The sequence below is a fragment of the Monodelphis domestica genome, chromosome 7, assembly GCF_027887165.1.
Source record: "Monodelphis domestica isolate mMonDom1 chromosome 7, mMonDom1.pri, whole genome shotgun sequence".
Classification (NCBI taxonomy): Eukaryota; Metazoa; Chordata; class Mammalia; order Didelphimorphia; family Didelphidae; genus Monodelphis; species Monodelphis domestica.
This window is the reverse complement of record NC_077233.1, coordinates 130,426,833-130,453,372: the sequence shown is the minus strand read 5'-3', so window position 1 is coordinate 130,453,372 and position 26,540 is coordinate 130,426,833. Positions and strand designations below refer to the sequence as shown.

At 37.4% G+C, this 26,540-nt stretch overlaps 1 protein-coding gene across 4 annotated transcripts in view; it reads right to left on the bottom strand.

The window, feature by feature from the left end:
- LOC100017350 (histone-arginine methyltransferase CARM1-like) overlaps nt 1-26,540 on the bottom strand; it is a 324,100-nt gene that overhangs the window by 123,962 nt on the left and 173,598 nt on the right. For all 4 annotated transcript variants that reach the window (XM_007499522.3, XM_007499521.3, XM_016424237.2 and 1 more), the window contains exons 3-4: nt 8,630-8,736; nt 5,011-5,115 (exon numbers count right to left, since the gene is read on the bottom strand). In XM_007499522.3, the coding sequence (XP_007499584.1) occupies nt 5,011-5,115; nt 8,630-8,736 (212 nt within the window). The remainder of the gene's footprint in view (nt 1-5,010; nt 5,116-8,629; nt 8,737-26,540) is intronic.

Sequence of the window (26,540 nt, the reverse complement as noted above, 5' to 3'; positions counted from 1 at the left end):
ATTCTTCAGTCAATGTGTGATGGTAAAGATGTGATATCTTGTAGAATATCTCTCATGAAAGTTGATCTGTTACTAATACATCAAGACTGGCCTTGATGGATGTAATTATTCTCATAAAACTTTGCACAGATGGGAAAGCAAGCATCTAGTTAGTTATTGGTAACTTTTAAAAATAGATCAGTAAAATCAGAACTGTCCTCAGACACTTCCTGGCTGTATGACCCCAGGCCAGTCATTTAATCCCCATTGCCTAACCCTTACTGCTCTTCTACTTTGGAACCAATACTTAGTATTGATTTTCTAAGATGGAAGGATTTAAAAATAGATTAATAAAATCTGAGACTTTTACCATGCCTTTGGTATCTTTCCTTCCTTCAATTTTTTTGAGAATCAATTCCTAACACCTTCATATGGTGTTTTTTTCCTGAACAAATTCTCCTTTATGTACAGTTGGTCTAATAATGATGCTTCTTCTGTCTTTGTTTTTTGTTTTTTTTTTTTATGCTGCTTTCATTCCTTTTTATATAACCATCTGGGACTATGATGTGAGCATCTATGTTGTGGCTATACTTTTCTCCCAAAGAGAAAAGAAATTTTAATATTTAAAAAAATCCTTGCAGAACTTTTCCATGTTTCTCTGTTTTTTTTTCTCTGCCTGTCCATTTTGTCGGTAATATTAATGGAATGATTCTGCTTTGATGGATCTCTGACCATGATTTCTTTAAATTAGTTTATTTTCTCTGCTTTATAAGTTGATACTGTTCATAATCTTCTGACTTTCTAATCCATAAGATTTTAGACTTGATTTTATATTCTACTCTGATTTTGCCCTTTGCTGCCATATGTATCTGTTGGGAAAACAACTCAAATGTTTGTTAACTAAGGAGATTTAAAAAAAAAAAACTCTTTTGGTTTCTTTGATATGGCAACTGATGAACATCAAACATCTTTCTAGAATTGTTATAATAATTGATGTTTATGTGTTTCTCTGTTGACATCACATTTTAATGATTGATAACTTTTTCTAAATAGGTGAGCTTGAAGTTAAAAAATAAAAATGGTATGCCTTATCTTTATTTTTTCTTTCCTTATAACTTTGTATCAATCAATCAATCAATCAAACAAGTTATAGACTGACTAAATATAGATAACTGATTTAGGACTGTTTCCCACATCAATTAACAATAAGTAATTTCTTGACTTAAAATATTAGTGATTTCATTTTTGAGTGATCTTATTTGGTTCTTACTATGCCTGATTCCGTCTTAGGTTTTACTCTGTAAAAATCTTGTTGGACAAACATGAAACTTCTGTGTAATCATCAAATATTTTTTGCTTCTTTCATTACTTTTTTTCTGATCCTTATTTTCCAACAATTTTTGGTGTTGTCATCTATTGCTAACTTTGCACTGAAATTACTGACTGGCAAAGTATATGTTGATTTAATTTAGAGGGTCTCATAAAATTCTTTGTAGAACTTTTTTACCTTTTCTTTTGCAACAGATGTTGGGACATAGGCTGTAATTTTGCTCATGATATTCTTTTTGTAAATATGTATTATTATTATTATACTTATGAACAATGTAGTATGTTCTGGCTCACTATCCTATGAAAAGGTTTCTGGTTGCCTTGGACATATCATAAAATCACCTCTACCAAATCCTTTACTTGTCTCCCCAAAGAGAACCAGTGAGCCTGTTTTTCATTTAGTTAAGACTTCCTTCTCTCTGGGTTTTATTTATAGTGAGAATGTTGATTGGTGAGATTTAGTTTCCCTACTGATGGTTTTGGTTTGCTCACTGGACAAAATATCTCACATTTACTTAAGTAATATTATTCTTTTAATATTACTTTCTGTCTTAGAATCAATACTGTATATTGGTTCCAAGATAGAAGAGAGGTAAAGGCTAGACAATGAGGATTAAGTAACTTGCCCAGGGCAACCCAGCTGGGATGTCTCTGAGGCTAGGTTTGAAACCCAGGACCTCCCATCCCTAGCTAGCTCTCAATCCACTGAGTCACCTGTTTCTGAAATATCTCACATTTAGAATAATAATCACTAAGTAAAAATTTAAAGACAGCCTGTAAACTGCATCTGTTCCATCAGTGAAAAAGCAAAGGATGAAGCGACTGTAAAAGATTAGGTGGTCATTTTTGTATTTTTTGCTATTAGCAATGGCCAAAGAATTCATCACCAGGTGGGCAAACCACTGTTAATGGGTTTTTTATACTTAGCTAAGCTGGCCTTCAGAAAAACAGATTCCATTTGTAGCTAAAATTATTCTTAAAGTCTTTTCAATGTGGTAGAACCTGTTAGAGTATATATTTTGCTGATGTAGACTCTAGGGGCCCAGAGTCACCTCCTTAGCACAGTGGGGCAGTAGAGTAAGATTTTGTGAAATCCTACATTAATTTTTTTGAATGCTGTTTATTAAACACATTATATTTGAAAAAATATAGTTAAGATAGTTAACAAGTAAGAGGAAGTGACCTGAAAAATTTCAGGGGATCCATGAACCTGGATGAGAAAAAAGTAACATCTTTATGTTTACTAACCTCTAACTGAAATTTAGTATGTCCTTCAATTATGATTTTTCTTAAAAAGAATTATTCTGGAGAAGGGTTCATTCATTGATTTCACCAGAGTGCCAAATAAGGGCTAAGAACCTTTAGTCTAGTCCAACTCCCTTGATTCAGAGCTGAGGAAACTGACTTTTATACAATTCACTCATTTTACATAGAAAATGAGAAAGGAAGAGACTTATTCAAGGTAACACAGGTAGTAAATAAAAAAGCTAGGTTTTGAACCCAGGGTCCCCTAGCTCTAAATTCAGAATTTTCCCCTTTATATCAGTATGACTTCAAATTCTAAAGCACAATAGATAAGGGCACTTTATACTCCCAGAATAGCCCTACAACATGGCCATCACTGGCATGGTATTAACAGTAAAAGTCAGGCCAAGTAGGTTGGAAGAAAAAGAAAGCAAGCCAGTATTCTCTTGTAGAATTTATAACCAATTTTAAATAGATGTGTGCCATGGCACTTAATCCAAACAGTTAACAATCTGGGGCAGGCTTTATCAGTGAGCAGATGACTAGTTCTAACAGCCCTACTTAAACTGTTATCAGCAGTGCCTGGAAGTTTATGGGGAATTTTATGGCAGGATTAAAAAGAGATGCCCTGGCCTTATAGCTAAAACATCATCATTCTCTGCCAAAGACAAATCATGTATCATGACTGCAGGACTCTCCAAATCTCTGAATATTGCTTGATAATTTGAACAGGTGTATGTTATGTTGTTTTGGTGTGTGTGTGTGTGTGTGTGTGTGTGTGTGTGTGTGTGTGTGTGTAACAGTTAAATCCCTAAATCCTCTTCTGCTAAGCCAATATCACATCAGGAAGCACTAAATAGCTGCTGCACTAGGGATTCTCTCCTCTGCTAAAATGCTGATTTTTAAAATGTGCTTTCAGCTGGTGCCCACTGTTGCAAGTTCTTGCTTCCAGAAACCAGTGCCTTGACAAACATGTCAAAACATTTCTGAATTAAAACTCTACAGCCCAGCACCTTCAGGTTGATGGACTTTCCCTAGTGCACACTTTACAAGAAGCTAAAAATAGGCAGACTGCAATTAAGGCAAGCTCTGAGGAGGAAAGGCTGGTGAATGACCAATAGGGTCAGTCCTTTGGATGCAGGCCAGACACAATTCTCAGCCAGCAATGTTCTGGCAAAGCCAATTTTTTTCATTAAAATTGCTGGGATAAGGCAGAATGAGAAATTAAGCTTTTTAAGGTTAAAAATAACTTTGGATGAACTGTGAATATCTAAGAAAACAGTCCAAAATCCTGCTCATATTTAAGGAATAAAAACTAGTTTCTTCACCAGCCCTTGGGTCTTGAGGGGTTTGGGGTGTTGGTGGAAAGAGATTCTCATGAAGGATTTCTACACAGACATTTTCTTCTTCTTAATTAAAATAATTCCTTTGGGAAGCCTCTTGTTGGAAGGAGTGGGGGAAAATCTTCCTAAAAAACATCTCAGGATAATTTTAGTCTGATTTCCAATAAAAATTCAAGCAAAAAAACCCCAAACCTTGCAGCCTCTGCACATCTCTTTTGTCCCATTAGAGGATAAACATTTTGTAGGAAGTCATAGTTTTCACAAGTATCACTGAGCAGAAAAGAGATATTTGAACTCTTTTCAGAGAATTAGAGGATTCTAGATCCAGAGCTGGAGGGACCTTGGAGGCCAATGAGTCCAACCCACTCATTTTACATAGAAAATGAGGCAAAAAGATCAAGTGACTAGTCTCTGGTCACAAAGTGTCAGAGCCAGAATTTGAACCCAAGTTGTTTGACTTGAAATCCATTCCTTTATACCGTGGTGACTTCTTCCAATACCCACTGTGTTTTGCTACTGAAGAAAATGAGGTCCAAAAAGTTTACCCAAGGTCACACAGTATTCCAAGGGAAGAAGCTGGGATTAAGAACTCAAGCCTCTTAGCTCCTGGCCCTGTATTCTTCCTGCTATGTCATCTTGTCACTCATCAAAGGTGTTCTGTACTCTGTTCTATTCACTGACTAATAAGGGGGAATCATGGAACATGAATGCCAAGAATATGGCAGTCATTTAAGGTAACATTCATACCAGTTCCATGAGGGAAATAAATGCAGTAAGGCATCTAAATGTAGGGTGTTCTCTGCAGGGCTACTCAATCTCTATCACAACAGAGCTATGAGCCCAACTGCATCTCATCTAGTCCACCGTTTTTATTAAGAAATTACTGGCAATATTCTCAACAGCAGAGACAGGAAGACAAAATGAAGAAGAGTCCCTACCCTCATAGAATTTATGTTCTATTGGAGAAATATAATACATAAATGCTTAGTCCTCCAAATTTGGTCTTGGACTGTTGTCAGAGTCACTCTACATACAGTTCCTGGAGATAAAGGCTTGTCTTCCAATCTTACTGTGGTAAATTCAAAGGCAATTAACGACCAGCTGGAAGACTTACCTTGTCTTTAAAGTCCGTGTGGTTCTGAAGAATGGCTCTGTGGTAAGTAGCTGTCCTCACAAAGTCCTGCAGCATATTCTGCTGTTGAGATATACACCCATAAAACTAAAAGGAAAAGACAAATTGGAGAATCATACAACTGGAAGGGTCCTTAAAGAGAATTTTTACAGATGGGGAACCTTGAAGTCCAGAGTGGGCAACTACTGTGTTCAGAGTCATATGCTTAGTAAGAGGCAGAACTTGAAGCCTAATCATCTGGTTCCTCCAAGACTGGTGGACAACATAAATTTCCAACTCACAAAATGCATGTCTATCTTCATTTTAATTCAATGCAACTCAGTTCAAAACATATACTTATTAAATACCTTCTATGCTCTTATTCAGTCATTTCAGTTATGTCTAACTCTTCATAGCCCCATTTGGGGTTTTCTTGGCAAAAATACTAAAGTGGTTTGATATTTCCTTTTCCAGCTCATTATACAGCTGAGCAAACTGGATCAGACGATTAAGTGACTTGCCCAGCATCACACAGCCAGTAAATGTCTTAATATGGATATCTGTGGTCCCAAACCTGACATTTTATACACTGCACCACCTAGCTGCCCTACCTTCTACAAGACTACAAATGTTTACAGAATTGATGGACAATCTCCGCTGAAAACAAACAAGATCACAAAGCAGATAGAAGAAGACAGCCAGAGAATACCAGAGAAATGAAAGGAAGATAAGGAGTACAGGGCTTGGAATAAGGGCTGGCCTCAAGTGACATTTGTTATTGTACCATGAAATGTTGGGGAATCCTTGACATCCTAAATGTCTTCACATTCTATTGTGAACTTTTGCTTGAGAGGATGGAAAATAGATGGTGGCTAAGAGATCATAGTTCTATAACTTACTTTTACAGATCAGGAAACTGAGGTTCAGAGAAATTTTGTAACCTCCACATAGACACAGGTAGTGTCAAAAGTGGAATTTCAAAGCATTAGCCCCAGCTGTTCAATCCTGTTCTACCTCTCAGGTTCCACAATCAATATTAAAATGAAACATGTTTTTCTTAAAACTTTTGCAGTTACGTAGAAATGTGCTTTTTATTAAACAAACAAAAACCTGCCAACAACCTTAAATCCTTCCCAGGTTTCAAAAATCTGATTCAGTATTAATGATAACAGTATAACTGGTATGGTTTTTCTGTGAAATTTGAAAAGTAATAATTCTCAGAAAAGCTCCCATATACATAATGATCAAGTAGAACCACAACAATACTATTCTCCAAGTTATCAGACTGAATATAGGTCTGCCTATACATTAATAAACCCATGAAGTTAGGAATTTATTATTACCCCCAAACCACACAGGTGGGTAGACATGTATATTATGTATGCCATAGAAATCACAGAAATTTGAGGTGAAGGGGACCTTAGATATCATGTTCAGATCAAAAGCACTTAATAAGTTTTTACTATAAGCCAGGTACTGTGCTAGGGACACCAAGGCAAAAATGAAATCATCTCTGCCTTCAAGGAATTTACATTCTACTTGGTAAAATAGCATGAAGTCAGAAATATAGACAAGCTAAATACAAAGTAGAGGCAACACTAATGTTTGAAAGGAATGTAGAAGACCTCTTGTGTAGGAGGCAGCATTTGAGCTGAGTTTAAATGAGAGCTAGGAGTTTCAAAGGACATCATTTCAGACACGGGGTACAGACTATTCAAAAGTGCAGATACAGGAGAGTGAATGTCAGATACAGGGAAGAGCAATCATATCTGTTTGGTTAGACAACAGAAGGCATAAGTAAGAATAATTGGTAATAAGTTTGGAAAGATGGGTTGGACTCAGATAGGAATTAGTGTTTTATCTTAGGGATAAGAAACCACTGATGAGGCAACGAGGTGGTACAGCAGAAAAAGTGGTGGACTTGGAGTCAGGAAAAGTTGAGTTCAGATCCAGTCAAAGACTTTCCAGCTGTGGGACCCAAGGCAAGTCACTTAAGCTCTGTCTGCTTCATTTTCTTCAACTTGTAAATGGGGATCATATAAGCATCTATTTTATAGAGTTGTTCTGAAGATCAAGTGCTTAGGACATAGTAGACACTTACAAATGCTTCTTCTCTTCCTCCCTTTCAATAAGGTAGTTACATGGCTAGTCTGGCTTTTAGGGATATCAGTTTGGCAGGTATGAGATGGGTAGATCAGAGATGGGAGAATCTGAATACAGAAAGACCATTTAGGAGGCTAGTGAGATTGTCCAGATTAGAGATGAGAAGAACCTAAATAAAGGTGATTATGGTATGAGTGGAGAAAATAGGTCAGAGGCAAGAGATGTTATGAAGGAAGAACTGGTAAGACTTAGCAATTGATGGACTATATGGGGTGAGGATGAAGGATTGAGGATGGCTCCTAGGATTCTGACTTAAATATTGGTGAGTGGAAAGATAGTGATGCTTTTGATAGAAATGAGGACATAGGGGGATTTAGGAGTGAAAAGATAATTTGGGCTTCCCTACTTAATGTGTCTCACTGCCAGATTTCTCTAAGCATATTACCACTCCTCACACAGGAACTATGTGCATTGGTGAGAGAGACTGACCCAGGACTATGGGTGAACTTGTTGTTTTAATGATTCCTGATTTTTCCTTCTGCTAAGTAATTTGTTGTTATTCTTTCTCTAAATCCAGGGTTCTTTCCACCACACCAAGATCCTATTTGAGGATTTTTAGTTCCATAAAGATTTCTTTGGAACAATATAGTCAGCATGCTTCCAAAAGGGGAAGAGTACTAGAATATGTTTCTGTCCAAGGAAGAGACTTTTTTCCATGTCTCTTAGTGGAAGATTGAGGTAAGAGATATTCATGATAAACAAACAACTTGCCATGTAATTTGGGGGGTCCTTTAGCTTTGGAGCTCTCTGAACCAGGCTCAGGACCATCCAGCATGGCATGTCTGCATTAAGGATGGCACTGTGCTCTATAAGCAAAGCAGAACTGTGGTAGCTCAAAAGAAGCTTCAGTACATACATTTAGATTTCACCATCCCAAATGGCCATTCAGGCTATTTGTGCCTTACCTGTGATAAAGCCTTCCAAGGCCATATTGGTCTTGTTAGCCACAGTTGGGCACATTGTACTTTGACTCCAAAACAGTGATGCCATTTTGGTTCTCTTCAAGTAAGAAGGACAGCAACCAAAGCAAGAATTCAGAAATTTCTTTAGGATTTTAAATTTTCAGAAGTACTTTGTACTAATAACCCTGTGAGATAGGTAGTGCTGATATGTTAAAATATGAATATAATGACTGGATATAGGGATTTTAGGGAGTCCCCTGATTAAAGAAATATTGCTTTAGATTATTTTTCAAATGGTAGACTTTTGGGCTATATGGAACACATATATGATATATGTATGCATATGTCCAGTACGCTTACTGGACCCAAGAAGACCAGTTCAAATTCAGCCTCTGTCATTTACTAGGCTATGAGGAAATAATTTTAACTCTTGAAGGCTCAGTTTCCTCCTCTGTAAAATGGCTTGGAGCATCTCCCTCCTAGGACGGTTGAGCAGTTCAAAAGAAAATGTACATTAAACACATCACAGTGTTAGCCACTATTATTTTCCCTCATACCTGAAAATACTGTGCAGCAGAGGCCGCCTCTGTCCGCTGACTGAACACTGAATATTCTTTCTTCTGCTTCCGATATCTCTCTAAGGCATTTGAAAAGGTACTGTATTCTGAAAGGGAAAAGTACAGGTAAAAGTACATATACCTAGAATGGCAGGACCTGCCCTCAAGAAAGACAACTGAGAAAATAATAGAGGAAAGACAGTGCATTCACCTTTTCCTAATATACTGGGAAAGATCAGGGCAATTGTAGACAGGCAGTCATTATTTTGTTTTACCCATTCAGAGAGAACAAATCTTTATTTACACTGCTTTCACATCCCTCTTCTACTGCTTATTTCCTGTGTGACCTTCGACAAGTTATTAACTTTCCTGAACTTCAGTTTCTGCATCTGTAAAATGAGAGGGTTGTTCTAGAGATGACCTTTGAGGATCCTTCTGGCTTGAGATCTCGAAGTCAAAACGATCCCTATTAAACTTGCTTGGTTTTGCTTTCTCAGTTGGGGGTAGAGATGGGGAAAAATAAGTATATAGTTCCCACCATCATACTTTATTAATATGGATGGGAAGGTAAGAGGGAGGGAAGTAGGATCTTTGTTTGAAAAAATTAATTGAAAAACATGTGTGTTCTATTGGCATCATTAAACACCAAGGTAAGGCATTTCAGAGACATGGACAGATAAGGTGCTGATAAGTATTTCTGTAGTGACTAGGATGGGCTCAGTACAAAGGTAGGTGTTAGGGTAGTTCAGTGACAAATTTCACAATTCTGTTCAATTAGAGTTTATGAAACACCTGAATAGAGGGTGGGTTGAAGAGAGAAAAATTTCAGATGAGACTTTGTCCCCTGGATTTAAATGAACTCACTATTTGACAGGGGAGAACATATCCAAAGATAACAATAAGACATGATAAATACATTAGGGTAGTGTGGAAATAATAACCTTAGAAAGGTTTTAGGGATCATCTCATACAACCCTCTCCCCATGATTTAACCATTAAGAAACTGAGGTCCAGAAAGGAAGAGTGATTTGCTTAAGGTAACCTACCTACCAAGTAGCAAGTCTAAGATGTAAATAAGAGTTATGCTGGGATCGTGGCCAGGGAAAGAAAAGAGGGAGACATATCTTTACCACCTGGGAGGAATTAACAAAGGTGATAAAAAAGCTGAACTCAACAATTTATAGGGTTTAGAGAGTTAGAGTTGAAATAGAATTTAGAGGTGACTGAGTAGAACTCTTTCCCCATTCCAGACCAGTGGTCTCTCTACTCTACTGGGTTGAATCATTTATTAACTGACCACTACACAGATTGGGAAGCTAGGTGGTACAGTAGCTGGGCATGAAGTCAGGAAGACTCACCTTCCCAAGTTCAGATCCAGCCTCTGACACTTAAAAGCTGTGTGATCCTGGCAAGTCACTTAACCCTGTTTGCCTCAGTTTTCTCATCTGTAAAATGAGCTGGAGAAGGGAATAGCAAGCCACTCTAGTATCTTTACCAAGAAAACCCCAAATGGATCACAAAGACTCAGGCACAACTGAAATGACTCAATAACAACTACAAACATGACAGCGTTGGAAATACAAAGATGAAAACAAGACGGTCTCTGCTTTTAGAACTCAAAAGTCTAAGGGAGAGGACACTAAATGTTCAAAGTCAAATCTGGTACAGGGTAGCATCAGATACTTAGAATTGGAAAGAACTTTAGGAATCATCTCATTCAAATCCCTCATTTTAGAGAAAAGCAACCTTAGGATTCAGAGATGCTATGGTTTGCCTAATATCAGCCAGGAAGTATACAGCAGAACTGGGATTTGAACAAAGTTCAAATCCATTATACTTTCCACTTTCACCTTGGCAGATCCAATTAAAGCACTCTAGGAAAATTTGAGAAGATCATTAGAGAGGGAGTATCCCATTATAGATAGATCTTGAGTCAGAGGACCCGGGCTAAAATTTACTCAGCATCTCTGCTACTGACTTGGGTAAAGTAATTTAATCTTTCTGAGTTTCAGTTTTCCTCTGGAAAAAGAACAGCTAAATTTAAATAACCTCTAAAGTCTCTTTAAGTTTTAAATCTGATGATTTGATGACTGCCTTATCTTGCTGGACCCTTTCTATTCTGCTGACCTATGACTGTTTCAGTTGCTGGGATCGAAGATAGCTTTATAAAGCTATCCTATGAGTGCCACCTTGAGGACAGAGGATTGTAACAGGTTAAATGGGGGAAGGAAAATATTCCAGGCAAGAGGAAGGAGGGTGGAGGACAAGAACTGTGATTTTGGCTGGAATATAGGCTTCATGAAAGGAAGTAAATGGGAAATGAGCCTGGCAGTGTAATGTTAGGCTAAGGAGATGCTATTTTATCCCAGAGGCTACTGGCTTTTGAGTAGGGGGTGCTGACAAAGTGCATTAGGAAGAAGAACATGGAACATAGAATGCAAGCTTCTTGTAGGCAGGGACTATTTTGTTTTTGAATGTCTTCTGCATAGCAAGCACTCAAGGGTTTGTCAAATAAATGCCCCCTTAATGAACATGAAAGATTATTTTGATATGGCATATGAAAACTTGTGAGGAGAGAGAGAACAGCAAAATCATTAAAATAGTTCAGATAAAGGGGACAAGGTGAGTGAACTAAGGGCATATGTAAGATACCAAACAGACGGAATGGGCAGGATTTTACCAGTCACTGTATCAAGAGAGGAAGACAAAGCCCACTCTATCTATAGGTTACGATTTCATTAGTAGGGTCTGAGTCTGGGTAACAGGATACACAACCATACCAGAAACAAGAAGGCTGGGTGAAGAGGGAAAAATGCATTGATTTGGGGATCTTTTGAATTTTGGATGCTGGTATGATAATCTGGTGAAGATGTCCTGCAGGTACTTTAAGAAGGGGAACTGGGCTCAAAGGATGTATTGAGGCAGAATCAATGTAGTTGCCAGAGCCATGGGAGTGTGACTTTTGAGTTGGGCTTTAAAGGATGAGTAGGAATTGATAATGAGTAAAATTAGGAGTTTCAGTTGTTCCCTCACTGGGGGTTTCATCTAAGTAAAGATTTAGGGCTTGGAAACCTTATGAGTTCCATCTGTCTCTGTTCTCAATTAGTTCTTGCACATAGGGTATATTCTAGATATAAATTGAAGAGCTAAAGTAAGGAGAAAAATGTGGGTATAAAGTCATAATTAAAATGAGGAAAAAAAGGCAGAAGATTTTGAAAATGTTTTCGAAACACAGATTCTTGGGCTCTCTAAACCTTAAAACACTTTACCACATACCTTAAAACATTCTACCATTTCCTGGTATTTAAAACTTTCTACAATCTGCCTCCATCCCTTCTTTCCAGTTTTATTTCATATTATTCCATTTTCCCAAGTAGATTACTAGCAGTTCTCTGAACTTAACTTGACATCTACTATTTTTATGAAGCTGTACAGGCATTCCCAAAGCCCCATATGCACTCTTTCCTCATCTCTGACTTACAGAACTTGCCTCACAAAGAAGCTTAGGCATATCCTCCTCCGTGAAGCCTTCTTTGACTCACAGGCCCCCAGTACAAAGTCCTCATTTTATCTTTGAATGTTCTTAAAGCACTTCATCGGAATTTTTCCTTTGCCCCCATTACATCCTATTATATTATATTTGTCTCTGCATACATGTTATATTTCCCCAGTAGAATGTTATATCCTTGAGAGCAAGGACTCATTTGTATTTTTTTCCCTTGGCATGTAGTATAGTGTGTCATGAATGCAGCAGACACTTAATAGATGGCTGTACAAATTTTTTTTTTTAAAAAGAGTTGCTATAAAGCAATGACTGATTTTTTTTAATAGTTTTTAAATAAGTACTTAAGGCAATTTGATCCTCAAGCAATTCTCTCATAGTGAACATATTATTATCTCCATTTTATTCTCTAATTTATTCTCCACAAAGCTGCCAAGATAATATTACTAAAACTCTAATTTAAATCTTCAACAGCTTTCTCTTGTCTTTAGGATAAAGAACATGCAGCCCTACCACATCTTGGGAGTTAGAGGCCTTGCAATGCCCCTTGCCCCAAACTGGAAAATCCATGTAAAATTTATTTTTTGACCTCTTGCCATACTGAGAAGTCCAAATCTTTTAAGGAATTTTTACTATTCTTTATTGTAAAATCTGGGTTAAATATTTGGTGAATATGTTGATATTACACAATACTATACATATATTGTATGCATTTCTATGTTCCTAATTTTTTTTCTGTGTTGTTTGCTGACTTTTTGTGTTGTATGGGGCTTCTGCAAAACTCCCCCAAAATTATAATTTAATTTCTTATGCTGACCCATGATATATTGAAACCTGGATGGAGAAAGTTATGACATGGAAGGGGATGGAAACCTGTCAGTGGAATGGAAGCATTTAAAGTCCTCTTTAAACTAGCTACCACTTACCTTTCCAATCTCATTTCATATTCCTTCATGTACTCTCTCTCTGTGCTCTTTTTATAGGCAGCTAGATTGCCCAATGGGTAGAATGCTGAAGACATGAGTTCAAATTTGACCTCAGCCACTTTGTGGCAGACCAATCACTTACCCTCTCTGGGCATAAGTTTCCACAACACTACAGTGGGGATGATAATAGCATAGCGCCTACTTCCCAGAGTTACTGTGCAGATTGGAGCATTTGGCACAGTGCCTTAAAGGCTTGTTCCCTTCTTTTCCAGTCAAACTCACTCAGTAACCTGTTTCTGCTTCCAAGCTTTTGCCCAAGTGAATCCTCTCCTCTAAAATCTCTATCCCTAGCTTCAAGTGCCATGTCCCATGTAAAGTCTTGCCCGATTCTTCTGGTTGGTGGTTAGCACTCTATTCCTTCCTTGAAATTTTTTATATATCTTTTACACATTTCCATATTCTTGTTCATTTAGTCTGCCTATTAAAAATTAAACTCTGAGGGCAGGAGGTTCCTTTGCATTTGTCTCAATATCCACAGTGTCTTGCATATAGTAGGTGTTCAATAAGTGTTTAATTAGATTAAACAAAGGCTCAGAAAGCTAACCTGAATTGCCTGAGGCTATATAACTGGTAATGAGCAGGTTGAAGCTGCAAATCCAGGTCTTCTGATTCTAATTTCCATGAACATTTTATGATATCATGGAAACATCTATGCTACAAGCATAAAAGATCTATTATCATTATTCTCCATTTTTTTTATGGATGGGAAAATCAAGTACTTCAACTTATGCACTCATTTATGGCTGTGGCCATGACTCCAAGTTTACTCTTTTGAATTTCTGGCCTGAAATCACTAAAATCCATGATTTTCCCTTTGTGGGGGAGGTGGGGCATGCAAACCCCTGCACACACATGCACATACATTCACTCCTGGACCTGGGACCTGTCCTGCTAGGAAACATCACTTCCTCCTTTTGTCCTATTGCTCCACTTAAAAAAAAAGCAAATAGAAGAAACATATTTTGTATTTGCATCTCTTAAATACTTTCTATTTTAAGTGATCCTATCTATTGCTTGTGAAATCAGTTTTTTTACTAAGATGCTAGGATCTTCTTTGTTATTAAAGAGTATCACCTAATGGTCACACAGTTGAATTATAGAAGTTAGAATTTACATAGTGTTTTAAAGTTTGTTAAGTGCTTAACAAATATTAACTCTGTCTCTGGTACTTTTCGGTAGGTGCTATTATTATCTGAATTTTATAGAATAGAATATAGAAGAAACTGAAGCTGAGAGATGCCAAGTGACTTGTCTAGGGGTCATATAGCCAGAAAGAGATTGAGGCAGGAATTGAACTCAGGTCTTCCTTATTCTAAGCCATCTGCTCTATCCACTGACCCACTTGGCTATACAGACATGATAACAGAAAATAGACATTTGACAATATGGTGACTTTCTTTGCATCAGTCTTGAACTATGCCAATTATGATCTATTTGTGTGTGTGTGTGTGTGTGTGTGTGTGTGTGTTTTATTCAATGAAGCTTTGATCAACTTGATTATTTCCTCAATCAACCTGAGAAGAATATTTTATTTGGAGGCATCTGAGAAGCATCTTCTCATACAGAAGTGGGCATGTCCCCTGAGTATATTGTTGAGCAGATATGAAACTCCTTTTTTATTTCCAGTGATCACTGCTGTCTCCAATTGATTGATTGTATGGTACTCAAATTTGCCTCAGATCAATCTTCTCTGTGGTCTAAAAAAGCTGAGAAATCTTAGACTTACTTTCTTTTCACCTTCCCCTGTTGAGAAAACAGACTATAGGGGACAATAGAGTAGTCCTGCTTTAGAGGGAAGGGAAAGCCGATCTTTATACAAGACTCCTCTCTCTACCTTCCCTTCCCAGTTGGAAATGGCTGAGGAATTGAAAATGGGTGTGTTTGCTGAAACGCAACATTCTGAGAGTGGACTTTTTAAGTTGAAGAGATGGTAACAGCCAGGGTATTATTAGATTTCTACAGAATCACATGATAGAAGCAGGCTACATCCACTTGACCTTTGAAGGAATCATAACTTTGGGGGTTACTTCATGGGTGATTTTGAGTTAGAAAGTTCCAACTTCAAGAATCTTGGGAGTGGACCTTCTATCAGAAAGGAGATTTCATGGTGCTGAAGGGAATTATCCCACATTGTTCTTGACTGGCATCCTACTTGGAGAGCAAAGCCTGAGTTATTCAGATAGTGTTCTTCTGATAGACACGTAAATGTTCATTCATCAATCAGGGAGTACATTTGCCTTTAGGAAGAAGGGAATTCAGTCTAACAGGGTGGCATTATTAGTCTAGGAAAGAATATAAAGGAATCTGTGGGAGGGTTGAAGATCTACAGGAATGTCATAGGTTGCTCCAATGGCCACCTCAAATTCAGTTCCTTCTGAGGGAAGCTGATAGATGACTTGGTGAGTGCTTTACATGTTTTTCCTTCTGGAATCTTTTGAGTCCTTTGTTTCTTCATTTTCTGTGGAGCAAAATAAAAGCTATACTATCCATATTCATTACTTACTTGAGTATATCTATGGGAGAAGGTATCTTATACTTAAGTAAATATTTAACAACTGGATCTTCAGGAAAAAAATGTACACATGACATGCTTCCTAATCTGCATTATTAGCATTCTCTCCATCATTTTTAAAAAGTCTTAGACAATAAATTAAACAATGAATTAAGCCCTAATTTGTTGCATCTGATGATTGACAGGTTGTAATTGCTTGCAATAAAAATTTAGTCATCAGTTGGTACAAACCAACTCTAGCACACTCCTGTCTATATCCTATTTTTGAGGAAAATGAGACACAAAACAAATGTAAGCTCTATTGAGAGATTTTCCTGAGGTAACTAACTCTATATGGGAACAATGGACTAGCAGAGAAGATGACTCTTTTAGTCAGCCCCTAGGATTGGACCTGACTGGTGTGAACCCAAAGTAGTTAGCCATAGGCTATATAGAAAGTGATAAAAAATTACTCTAACTTATTAAATAGCATATTGAGACATAATAACATTATACTATGATAAACAGGAAGGTGGAGTAAGACAGGTCTGTCTTAGATTTAGTGTAATGGTATTTAATTAGTGAATTACCATAAGGATTTTCTTATAAGGCAGTCTGTGCCCTAAGCAGACTAACAGACAAGCAAGAGTTAATTAAATAAGGATGTAATTCTACAGATTTTTGCTCAAAAACAAGGATCATTATTCCAGAAGAGAAAAGCAGAAACCTAGTGTGAATCAGGATTCTAAGCCACATGAGGCATAGCCTCTAGAAACTAAGAGCATAGATAGTGTCAAAGATATTGGGATGAGACTAAATAAAGAAATCTAAGAGAACCAAAATATATAAGGAGAGGGGTCTAGTCAAACTACATGATGATCTGCTTTACCTTTGCTGGAAAAGACAATGTGTGCACCCAAGAATTTGGGAATATCAATGCTCCAGATCTGTTTACAGCCTTGTCTCCAGAACCACCACCCCAAAGGAGCAGTAACTGCTGGACAGACCTTATCTAGCAACTGCCACTACAGGTAGTTCAGCCTATCTAATTAGCAGCCATAGCCACCGAGGATCAGAAAACAAGGCTCTTGACCCCCAAATCCTTCACTCTATCAAATGGCTGAACTGAAACAAATAAGATATTATCAATATAGATACTACTAAAGAAGATGCATTATCATCCACCTTATTACCACACTTTAAAGACCTCTGGCACTTTCCATCTGCCTTGCAACTGTACCAATCTATATGTGTTGGCTTGCTTTTATTACAAGGGTTCTTCTTTGTTGTTTGTATCATGGACTCTTTCAGGAGTCTGGTAAAGCCTATAGATTCCTTTGTAGACTAATGTTTGTAAATGCATAAAACTAAATTAATAGAATTACAAAAGAAATCAATTTAAGAAGACTGTGACCACAACCTTTTTTTTTTTAAACCTTTACCTTCTGTCTTGCATTAAATATTGTTTCTTGGTTCCAAGGAGGAAGAGTGATAAGGCCTAGGCAATAAGGGTTAAGTGACTTGCCCAGAGCCATATATCTAGGAAGTGTCTGAGGTCAGATGTGAACCCAGGAACCCCTGTCTCTGGGCCTGGCTCTCAAGCCACCAAACCACCTTGCTGCCCCCAGCCACAAGTCTTTGACAAGTAATATCTACAGTAATTCTGAAGCAGTAATGAATACAATTCATATTTTGAGATATCTGTAACAACTATAATGTGATTTGAAAATATCTGTAATTTCTATTGATGGCAAAGTCATAGGTACTGCTAATTTTACTGAGACTTGTTGAGTATGTTGATAGCTGAAAAAAGTACTAAATTTCAGTTAGAAGTTAGTGAACATAAAAATGTAATTGGTTTTCATTTAAGTTCATGGACCCCTAGAAATTGATCTTCAGATTAGGTAAGAATCTCTGCCTGCTTAGAAAGGAGCTCTAGAGCAAGTGCTTTCTGTATCCCCAGTACTTGGAACATGTAAATACTTAAATAACTTCTTCATCTATCCATCCATCCATCCATGCACCAGTCATATTCCCTTCTGTTCCTTCAGAACAAAAGGTTGCCAGGCACCGAGACTGTAAGATTTCACCTATAAAAGTTTTTCGAAGTTTAGATTTAGCTGAATGTCATATCTCTTCCCATTTAGATTATAAACAATTTGAGGGCAGAGATTATTTTATTTTTCATCTTTGTCTACCCAAGACTCAGCTCAATGCCTTGCATATTCTAAGAACTTAACAAATTGTTCATTAAATTCAACCAAACAAGCATTTATTAATCATGCCAGCCACTGTTAGATTCTAGGGACCAAAACTGAAAATGATATAGTCCTTGTTCTCAAAAAGCTTACATTCCATTTAGGGGAAAAAATGTGAACACAGATAAAATAATACAAAATAATACAGAAAGTATATTCAGAGAAGGGGACTAGTTATGTATGTGTATGAAAACCTTGTTTGGGTAATAGTACTCAAGTTACACGTTGAAGAAATTGGATTGAATTGAATAACAGACAGCTCATATGAAGTTCATGTTGATTTTTTCCTATCACACTTTTTTTTCTTACTCTTGGATTAGGTCTAGTCAAAATTCCTGGAAATAAATTGCAAAATAAATTCTTCTTGGAACAAAAAAAGAAACTTTTCAAGTATAAACCCCAGTTTTCTCATATGTAAAGTAAGGGGAATGGGCTAGATGACTTTTTAAAGAGGTTGCCTGCAACCACTTAATAATATTTTTGTGGGTGGACACCTGAGAAGGAGAATGGAAACTGAGGAAAAATGGGTGAAAGGGAGAGGGAAAGAGAATGAGAGAGAGAGAGAGAGAGAGAGAGAGAGAGAGAGAGAGAGAGAGAGAGAGAGAGAGAGAGAGAGAGAGAGGGGAGAGAGAGAGAGAGAGAGAGAGAGAGAGAGAGAGAGAGAGAGAGCGCATAATAAAGGAAGAAAGACTCAGACAAAGAGTTGAACAACATAGGCTCCATCATGAGTGCTCCTCTTGAAAGTATTATGTGTGTGTATATATATATATATATATATATATATATATATATATATATATATATATAGGTTTGTACATGTTCCCAAACTTTTATTGAAGAATCCGGAATGTGGAGTGGGAGGTAGCTAATGAATATGTGACATGGCATAGGATTTAACACTGGCTCAATTGACAACCATGTAATTATATAGGAGGAGATTAATCAAACATGTGACTTGGTATGGAATGTGGTCTAATAAGGAATTAGTTAGGACCCTGTGGCTGCTAATGTCCTGCCCAGGAATTCTTTTGACCTTTGGACTGAAGATTTGGGAAATACAATAATCAAGAAGTAACATGACCAAGTGTCTGGTGTATAAGCACATTAATAAGACTATCAATAATACTTTCAAGATGATAATATACCTGGGATACTACACCTTTAAAGCCCTATCCACTTTTATTTAACATTCTGTGAACTAAGAAATTGAAATGTGTCAATTGTGTTTCTCTTCTGGAACCTCTACAATAAATAAATAAATATGTAATCACTTTGTTTAACACACCACATCAAAATTTTTGGAGTAATTCAAAACATACTACAAATACTGGGTTGTGGGATTCAGGGAAGAGCAGCTGAAGATTATATATGGTTATCTTATGCATAGTTATAATATGATTCATTTGTAGAAATGGACCTGATCAAACTATTCTGCAAATGATCAGGCAAAATTTATTATTATTATGAGTATCATCATCATTGCCATACAGTCTATTTCCTCATCTGTGTAGTGAGAATAGCTAATCCCTTAGGGTTACTGATGCCTATAAGGTACTTTTATAATTGTAAAATGATATAGAAATTTTTATCATCATTAACCTTGTTATCACCATCATCATTCTCACCATGGTTGAGGAGCCATTTTCTTTGGGCAGGAGCTTTTCTTATCTTATGCTGCTTTGCTCTAATTGGCCTGAATCCTAGTCCAGTCCTATCATCTTAATAATACCTGAAAACTTTACTTAAACATTGCTCTCTGCCTCCTATTCTTCCCTGCCTTGCTAGTAATTTTTCACCATTATGGATGGCTTTCCATGTGATGACTATCCCTGCTCTGAACAGCCAACATGAAAATACTCTATCCAACAGCCTTGGGCCCATATGCTGAGCACAGATGGGAGCAGCTCTATCTTCACAGTAGCAGCTGCCCAGAAGCCAGAGTGAAGAGGAAGAAGCTAGGAAGAAAAAAAATAAGAACCAACGAACACAAGGGAAGAGGGGAAAAAATGAGCAATCACGAGCACAAAATGGAAAACCTCACTGCTCTCAATCAGTGATCCCAGTGGATAAAAAGTAAATGCTTTCATTATTCATTTCTCAGCAACTTTTCATCCTGTAAAGTATAAAACCTGATAGTAAAAGAATACTTTCAGGGAACATGCCTTACCTTGGGAGGAAAAAAATAAAGGTAATAATTTGACATTTACATAGCACCTTAAAGCTTTTAAGGCACTTTTACCCCAAGAGGTAGTTGAGTCAATAATGACCATTTCTACTTTACATAGCACTACACTAAGTGCTTAGGATACAAATAAAAAAGTAAGAGCTTCTTTTCACATTCTAGTAGGGGAAATAACATATACAGGAGGTTTTAGCTGCAAGTTTATAGCTGAAGAAACCAAGGTCCAGATCCAAACCTGCTCAGAAATACAAAGTTAGTGTCAGAACAGGGGTTTGAACTCTGGTCTATCCTGACTCCAAGAGAAGAAAAATCACCATACTACACCAGGACAAGGGACAAGAATTTCAAAATAGATATGTTTTCTGTGCCTCTCGGCTGGACTTTCAACCACTGGGAATTCCTGCAGATTCATGAGCACTTAGTCTACTGAGTCAGCTCCAAGTACCTTAATTACCATGATATTTTTGCTTCCATACTATCTACTGCTTCTGCTTCTATCAGTACACCCTCCTAACAGGACTAGACTTCCAGTTTTCTCCCTGGGTCCATGCTGATTGGGAGAGCTCATTGCATTCAGCTAGCCTCAGCCTCTTGACCATGCTTTCTTCTTGTTTTGCCACTGTTAACTGCCTCCCTGCTTTCTACCTGTTGTGCCCAGTAATCAAATCAAAACTACCATTGCTTCTGGAAACAATGATGACTTTTTTATGGATCTATTCAACCTCCTTGCATCTTCATCATCTCCTGGAGACTGTCCCTCCCCTAGATGTATTTCCTCCCCATATTAGTACACAAGCTCCTGAGGGCAATGACCATTTTTCTTTCATTTTTGTAACCCCAACGTCAGGCATATAGTAAGTGTTTAATTGATGCTCATTTGATTTATTCTTTTAGGTAACTGAATAATATGTCATGTTTTGAAAATTTTCTATTACTTGTAGTTCAGTAGAAAGAGCACAGCACTAGTATTGAAGCCATATATCCTGGGTTCAAATCCTGCTTCAAATACTTACCAAATGACCATGGGCAAGTCATAACCTCCCTGGACCTCAGTATCTCCACATGTAAAATGAGGGAGTTGAACTAGTTGATCTCTGAAGATTCCCTCCAGTTCTAGATCTATGAATGAATGAATGAAAAAGCATTTATTAAGTGCTTAACATAGCACTTAATAAATATAGTAAATATAAAAATCAGCACAAAGCACTATGCTAAGTGCTAAGGATGCAAACAGAAAAAGTCAGGCTGCCCCTCTCAAGGAGTTCACATTATAATGGGAGATAACATACAGAAGATTTCAGCTTCAAGTCAGATAGAAAGGTCTCAGGATTCTTAGGGTGTAGTGGAAAAGCAGATGGTAATCCCTCTTATATAATATCATTTCCATAGGTAAAATCATATGATTCTGAGGATGAACAATTTGATAATGGTTGGGCTGGCTGGATGGGTGATTTCATTGATGATACTAAGATCCTATAAATTTATACTTATATCACCATTCATACCTAAAAGGTAGGGTTTTATTACAGGAATAAAAAGAATAGTATCATATGGTAGGAAAGACCATTAGGATTTGGAATCAGAAGCCCTGGTTTCAAATATGGCACTTAACTCACTATAGGGTTTTGGGCAACTCATTTAATTTCTTTGGGAAGAAATTTCCTTATCTATAAAATAAGAATTGGCCTACATTATTCTTTCAACTCTAAATCTGATGATTATGTGAAGTGGATTGGAAATGAAGACAGAGAAGAGAATTTTAGGCAGAAGGAATGGTCTGAGAAAAAGCTTTGAAGTATGAAGTATCAATTATTTACAGGGCATCAGAAAAAACCTGGCTGGAACAGAGCAGAGAAAGTGAGTTATAAAATAACAAACAGTAATGTTGGAAGAGGAACAGAGGCCATAAGATACAAGTCCTTGAATGTTAGATAGCATAGATTTGCTAGAAAAACCAAGTGGAAAACAGTGTAAGTTTTCAAACAGGATACTGAAGATGACAATAATGTTTCCATTGCCCAGTCTTTTTCCCTGCTAGGAGGCTTAGCCCTATCATGGACATCGAAATTGACTTGTGAGATTCTTGAGGGATTTTGTTTTGTTATTGTTGAATCATGTAAGTTGTGTCCAACTCTTTGCCACCCTCTTTTGGGGTTTTCTTGGCAAAGATACTTTAGTGGTTTGCCATTTTCTTCTCCAGCTCATTTTATAGAGAAAGAAACTCAGGAAAATGGGGTTAAATGACTTGCCCAGGGTCACACTAAATGTCTGACACTGGAGATGAAGTCAGGAAGATGAGTCTTTCTAATTCCAAGTCCTGTGTTCTATCTACTGCATCTCCCTAGCTGCTCTAACACGAGGGCATAGATTGGTTGCATTTTTCCTCTCTTTGAATTTCTACTGCTTTAATTTCTTCAAAAAGGCTTGTTGATTTAATCAATCTTATCAATATCATCAATGACAGCTAAGTAGAATACCTATATAAAATGTACACCTCTTTTAGTAGTTATGACAGGTTTGATAGACTATTAAAACCCCCTGGAACCTTTACCTTCTGTCTTAGAATCAATTCTAGTTCCGAGATATGAGTGATAAGAGCTAGGCATTTGGGGTTAAGTGACTTGCCCAGGATCACACAGCTAAGATGTGTCTGAGATCATATTTGATCTCAGTTGTCTCCAGTCCTGGCTCTCTATCCATTGAGTCACCTCGCTGCCCCAAATAGGACAGAATATGAATAGCCTCTAACTTAAGAATCAGGTCACTCTAAACTTCTTTTTGTTTCTTCTTTGAGGACGTACTACAATGATTCATACTGGTAAACATTTTTATACTTACTTCTTGTTGGTCCTACCCACCTCACAGGCACATGGATTTCCAGAAAACTCTACTTCATTCTTAATTACCATATAACCTTGAATGCACCACGTGTTGCCTCAATTTAAATTCACGTCTTGAACATTTTTACACTTCCAATGTTTTTCATTATCTCACCTTCTAAATGGCATCTGTCATTCTAGCTACAAAGTCAAATTTAAATGCTTACATTAGGGGATCTCTAAGATCTTTTCCAGCTCTCATGTTGTATAACCTAGTACCACCACAGGAGATCATTATTGCCAACGAATGAGAAGTCTTGAAAAATCACTCATTGCAGGAGATAATTTTGTGATTTAAATATGGAAAAGACCAGAGAGATTATCAAGTCAAAGCTGTTCATTTGAAGGAAACCAAAACCCAGGGAAGAAGTGACTTATCTAAGATTATTCAGGTAGAAAACAATAGTGCTAGAAACCTTGGTTTCTGGTATTCTTTCCTTCCACTTGACCAAATGTAGCTTTTAAAAAATCATTCAATTCCAATAATCTGTCTATATGTAAAGTCTGCATATTTGGTTAATTGTTATTTATTACTACTTTGTATTAGGTCCTTTGCTAAATACTGCAGATACCACCAAAAAAAAAGGCAAAAAGAATTTCTACTCTTAAGGAGCTCACAGTAGGCAGTTAGGATGCCCAGTGGATGGAAAGAAGATGTGAGTTCAAATCTAGTCTCCAACACTTCTTAGCTGTATGGCCCTGGCACATCCCTTAACCTCTTTCTACCCCAGTTTACTCAATTGTAAAATGAGGATAATAATAGCTCTTGCCCAGCAGTGTTGTTGTGAGGATCAAATGAAATCTTATTTTAAAGCTTAGTATAAATGAATTGCATGTATATAAATACTTTAAAGGTCAATTTGATATGATGGGGCATAGCTATGAAATGCTAGAAGTTAAGGACAACACATAGTTCAAATGCTTATGCTTGTCTTACTTAGTCTGGTTCTTTTTCTAAAATGTTATTTTGTAGTCCTGGAAGCCAAGAGGCAGAGCTATATTATTACATTTTTCTTGGTATGATTCATCACACATCATAAAATTAACCCATCATTGATTTTCCCTAAGCATCATTTTCCTCACCTGAAAAATGATAAGAAGATTTGAATTATCTATTTCATAGAGCTATCATGAAGAAAGCACTTTTTGTAAAGTGCTCTATGAACATCAGTTATAACTGTTGTTCAGTCCTTTCAGTCATATCTAACTCTTTGTTACTCAATTTGGGGTTTTCTTGGCAAAGATACTGGAATTGTTTGCCAATTCCTTTTCCAGCTCATTTTACAGATGAGGAAACTGAGGCAAAAAGGGCTAAGTTATTTGCCCAGGGGCACATAGTAAATTTCTGAAGTAAGACTGGATTCCTGTCCTCTTGACTCCAGATCTGGTGGGAGCTATAGACATTACACCAGTCTCATGTGGTTGGCTCTCCTTGCTGACATTTTGAGACTTGAATTGGCTGATTTTGCACTATCACCACTCTGATGTAGATGCTACTGAGAAGTCAAATAGGCAGGAGGTATATAGCCAAGATGGAGGAAGGGAGAAGCCAGTTTATGAGACTCAGATCTGTGATCTCCAAACTTTTGATGGCACAATCCTATCAAAACATTCTTGAGTATGTATTCCAAATATGTTCATATTTACTTATTTAAAAGAATGAGATAATGATGCAGTTAAAGTCTGACTCTTGAGTCAATAGAAAGCTACCATAGTTTTATAGAGTAGGGAGTGACATGGTCACACCAGTATTTTAGGAAAATCTCTCTGGCAGCTGATTTGAAGAGGACAGATTGGAGACAGGAAGACCAATTGCAGGGGATCCCACAATAGTTTAGGTTTGAGGTGACAAAAGCCTGAATTTGGCTGGTGAATATTGGTTGGCCACGAGTGGGGAGAAGATGAAAGAGATCATGGAAGTAGAAATGACATGATTTGGCAACTGACTGAATATACGGAGTGAGGAGGTGAGAGTGGCACTGACATTATCTAGAGAGATGGTGGTATCTTCAATAGGAATAGGGAAATATGGAAGAGAGGCAGATTTGAGAGGAAACTGAGAGTAATGAGAAAGGCAATTCATATCACAACCTATCTGTGCCTATATGAAATTCTGGGAAACTATCTTACTCAATATTAAAAAGAAGGGGGTTCACAGTTCTTATTGATCACAGCAGCAAGCACATAGTAATCTCCAAGGAATGCCTGCTTCAAGACCCCAGATGATCTGAGGAAGAGGGTAGGTATGCTGTTGGGGTGGACAGTAATTTTCTCATTAGCATCAGTACACAGCTGCTACTGTGGATGGCAGGGTCTCAGGTTATTATTGCCTTAAAAAGTCAATGACTGACTCAGAAGGCAGGGGGTTAGAAGACAGAACTTCAAAGCTGAGGAAGAAGGCAGAATGGGGGAGCATCAGGAATTTAAGGTAGTGACAAGTCCTACAATTGGTTAGAACTAAGGATGGCAGGATGAAATACATCTTCCACTCCTGACTGACCACACAGGAATAAAACTACAACCATAATCTATACACGGGTCTTGATGACCATGAGAATCTGAAGACTGAGAACTGATTTCCTGCTCTTGTCCTTTCTCAGTCATGTGAGCAGCCGAGGAAATCCTCCTGGCTATCATTAAGCAGGGGGATGATGAAGAATGCTCATCCAACCCCCCCCCCCCCCTTGGATATATATATAAGACTTGGAAGACCTGGATTCTTGTCCTAGCTCTGTCACTTACTTATGTGATTTTGGATCAATGACTTTGCTTGTCTGAGTCACCAATTAAAGATCGTTTTCCTTGGCAAGGAAAAATAGCAGTAAAATTAGTTAAGCAGAACTTCCTTCTCTCTTATCATCACATCTACCCAAATAGTCCTGATTAACCCTTTTTGGACCCTCTTCTTTTTCCTAATAAAATTACCCTTCCTTTTTATCCCTGGCTTTCCTGGCCAACCTCAATTCATTCTGAACTTCAGCTGAAGCCTTTAAAATCCATTCTCTAAAAATCAAGAGTGTGTATCAGGCTTTGTCTACTTTACCATTCCTGGAGGTAGTTAGGTGGTACAGTGGATAGAATGCTGGGCCCTGAGTCAGAAAAACCCGAGTTTAGACATGACTTCAGACATTGACTAGTTATGTGAAGTTGGTCAAGTCATGTAACATCTCTGGTACTTAGTTTCTTCAACTGCAAAATGGGAATAACAATAACACCTACCTCCTTAGGATTGTTGTGATAATCAAATGAGAAGCTTATAAAGTGTTTAGCACAATGCCTGGCATATAGTAGGTATGTAATAAATGCTTGTTTTCTTCCTTAATCACAAATTTTAAGATGTGCCACACTCATCCTGAAAATGTTATAATTTCCACTTTAGCAAATAGTAGCAACTTCAGCAACTATTCTAGTTAGTGAGAGTCAACTTCAGAATAGATGTCAATAAATAAATAAGCCTTCATTAGACTTAATGTGGCAATTATTGCTATTATGTGCCAATCACCATGCTAAGTACATATGATACAAAGGCAAAAACAGTTTCTGCCCTCAAGGAGCTCACAATCTAATGAGAGAGACAAAAGGCAAACAACTACATATTAATGAGACATATACA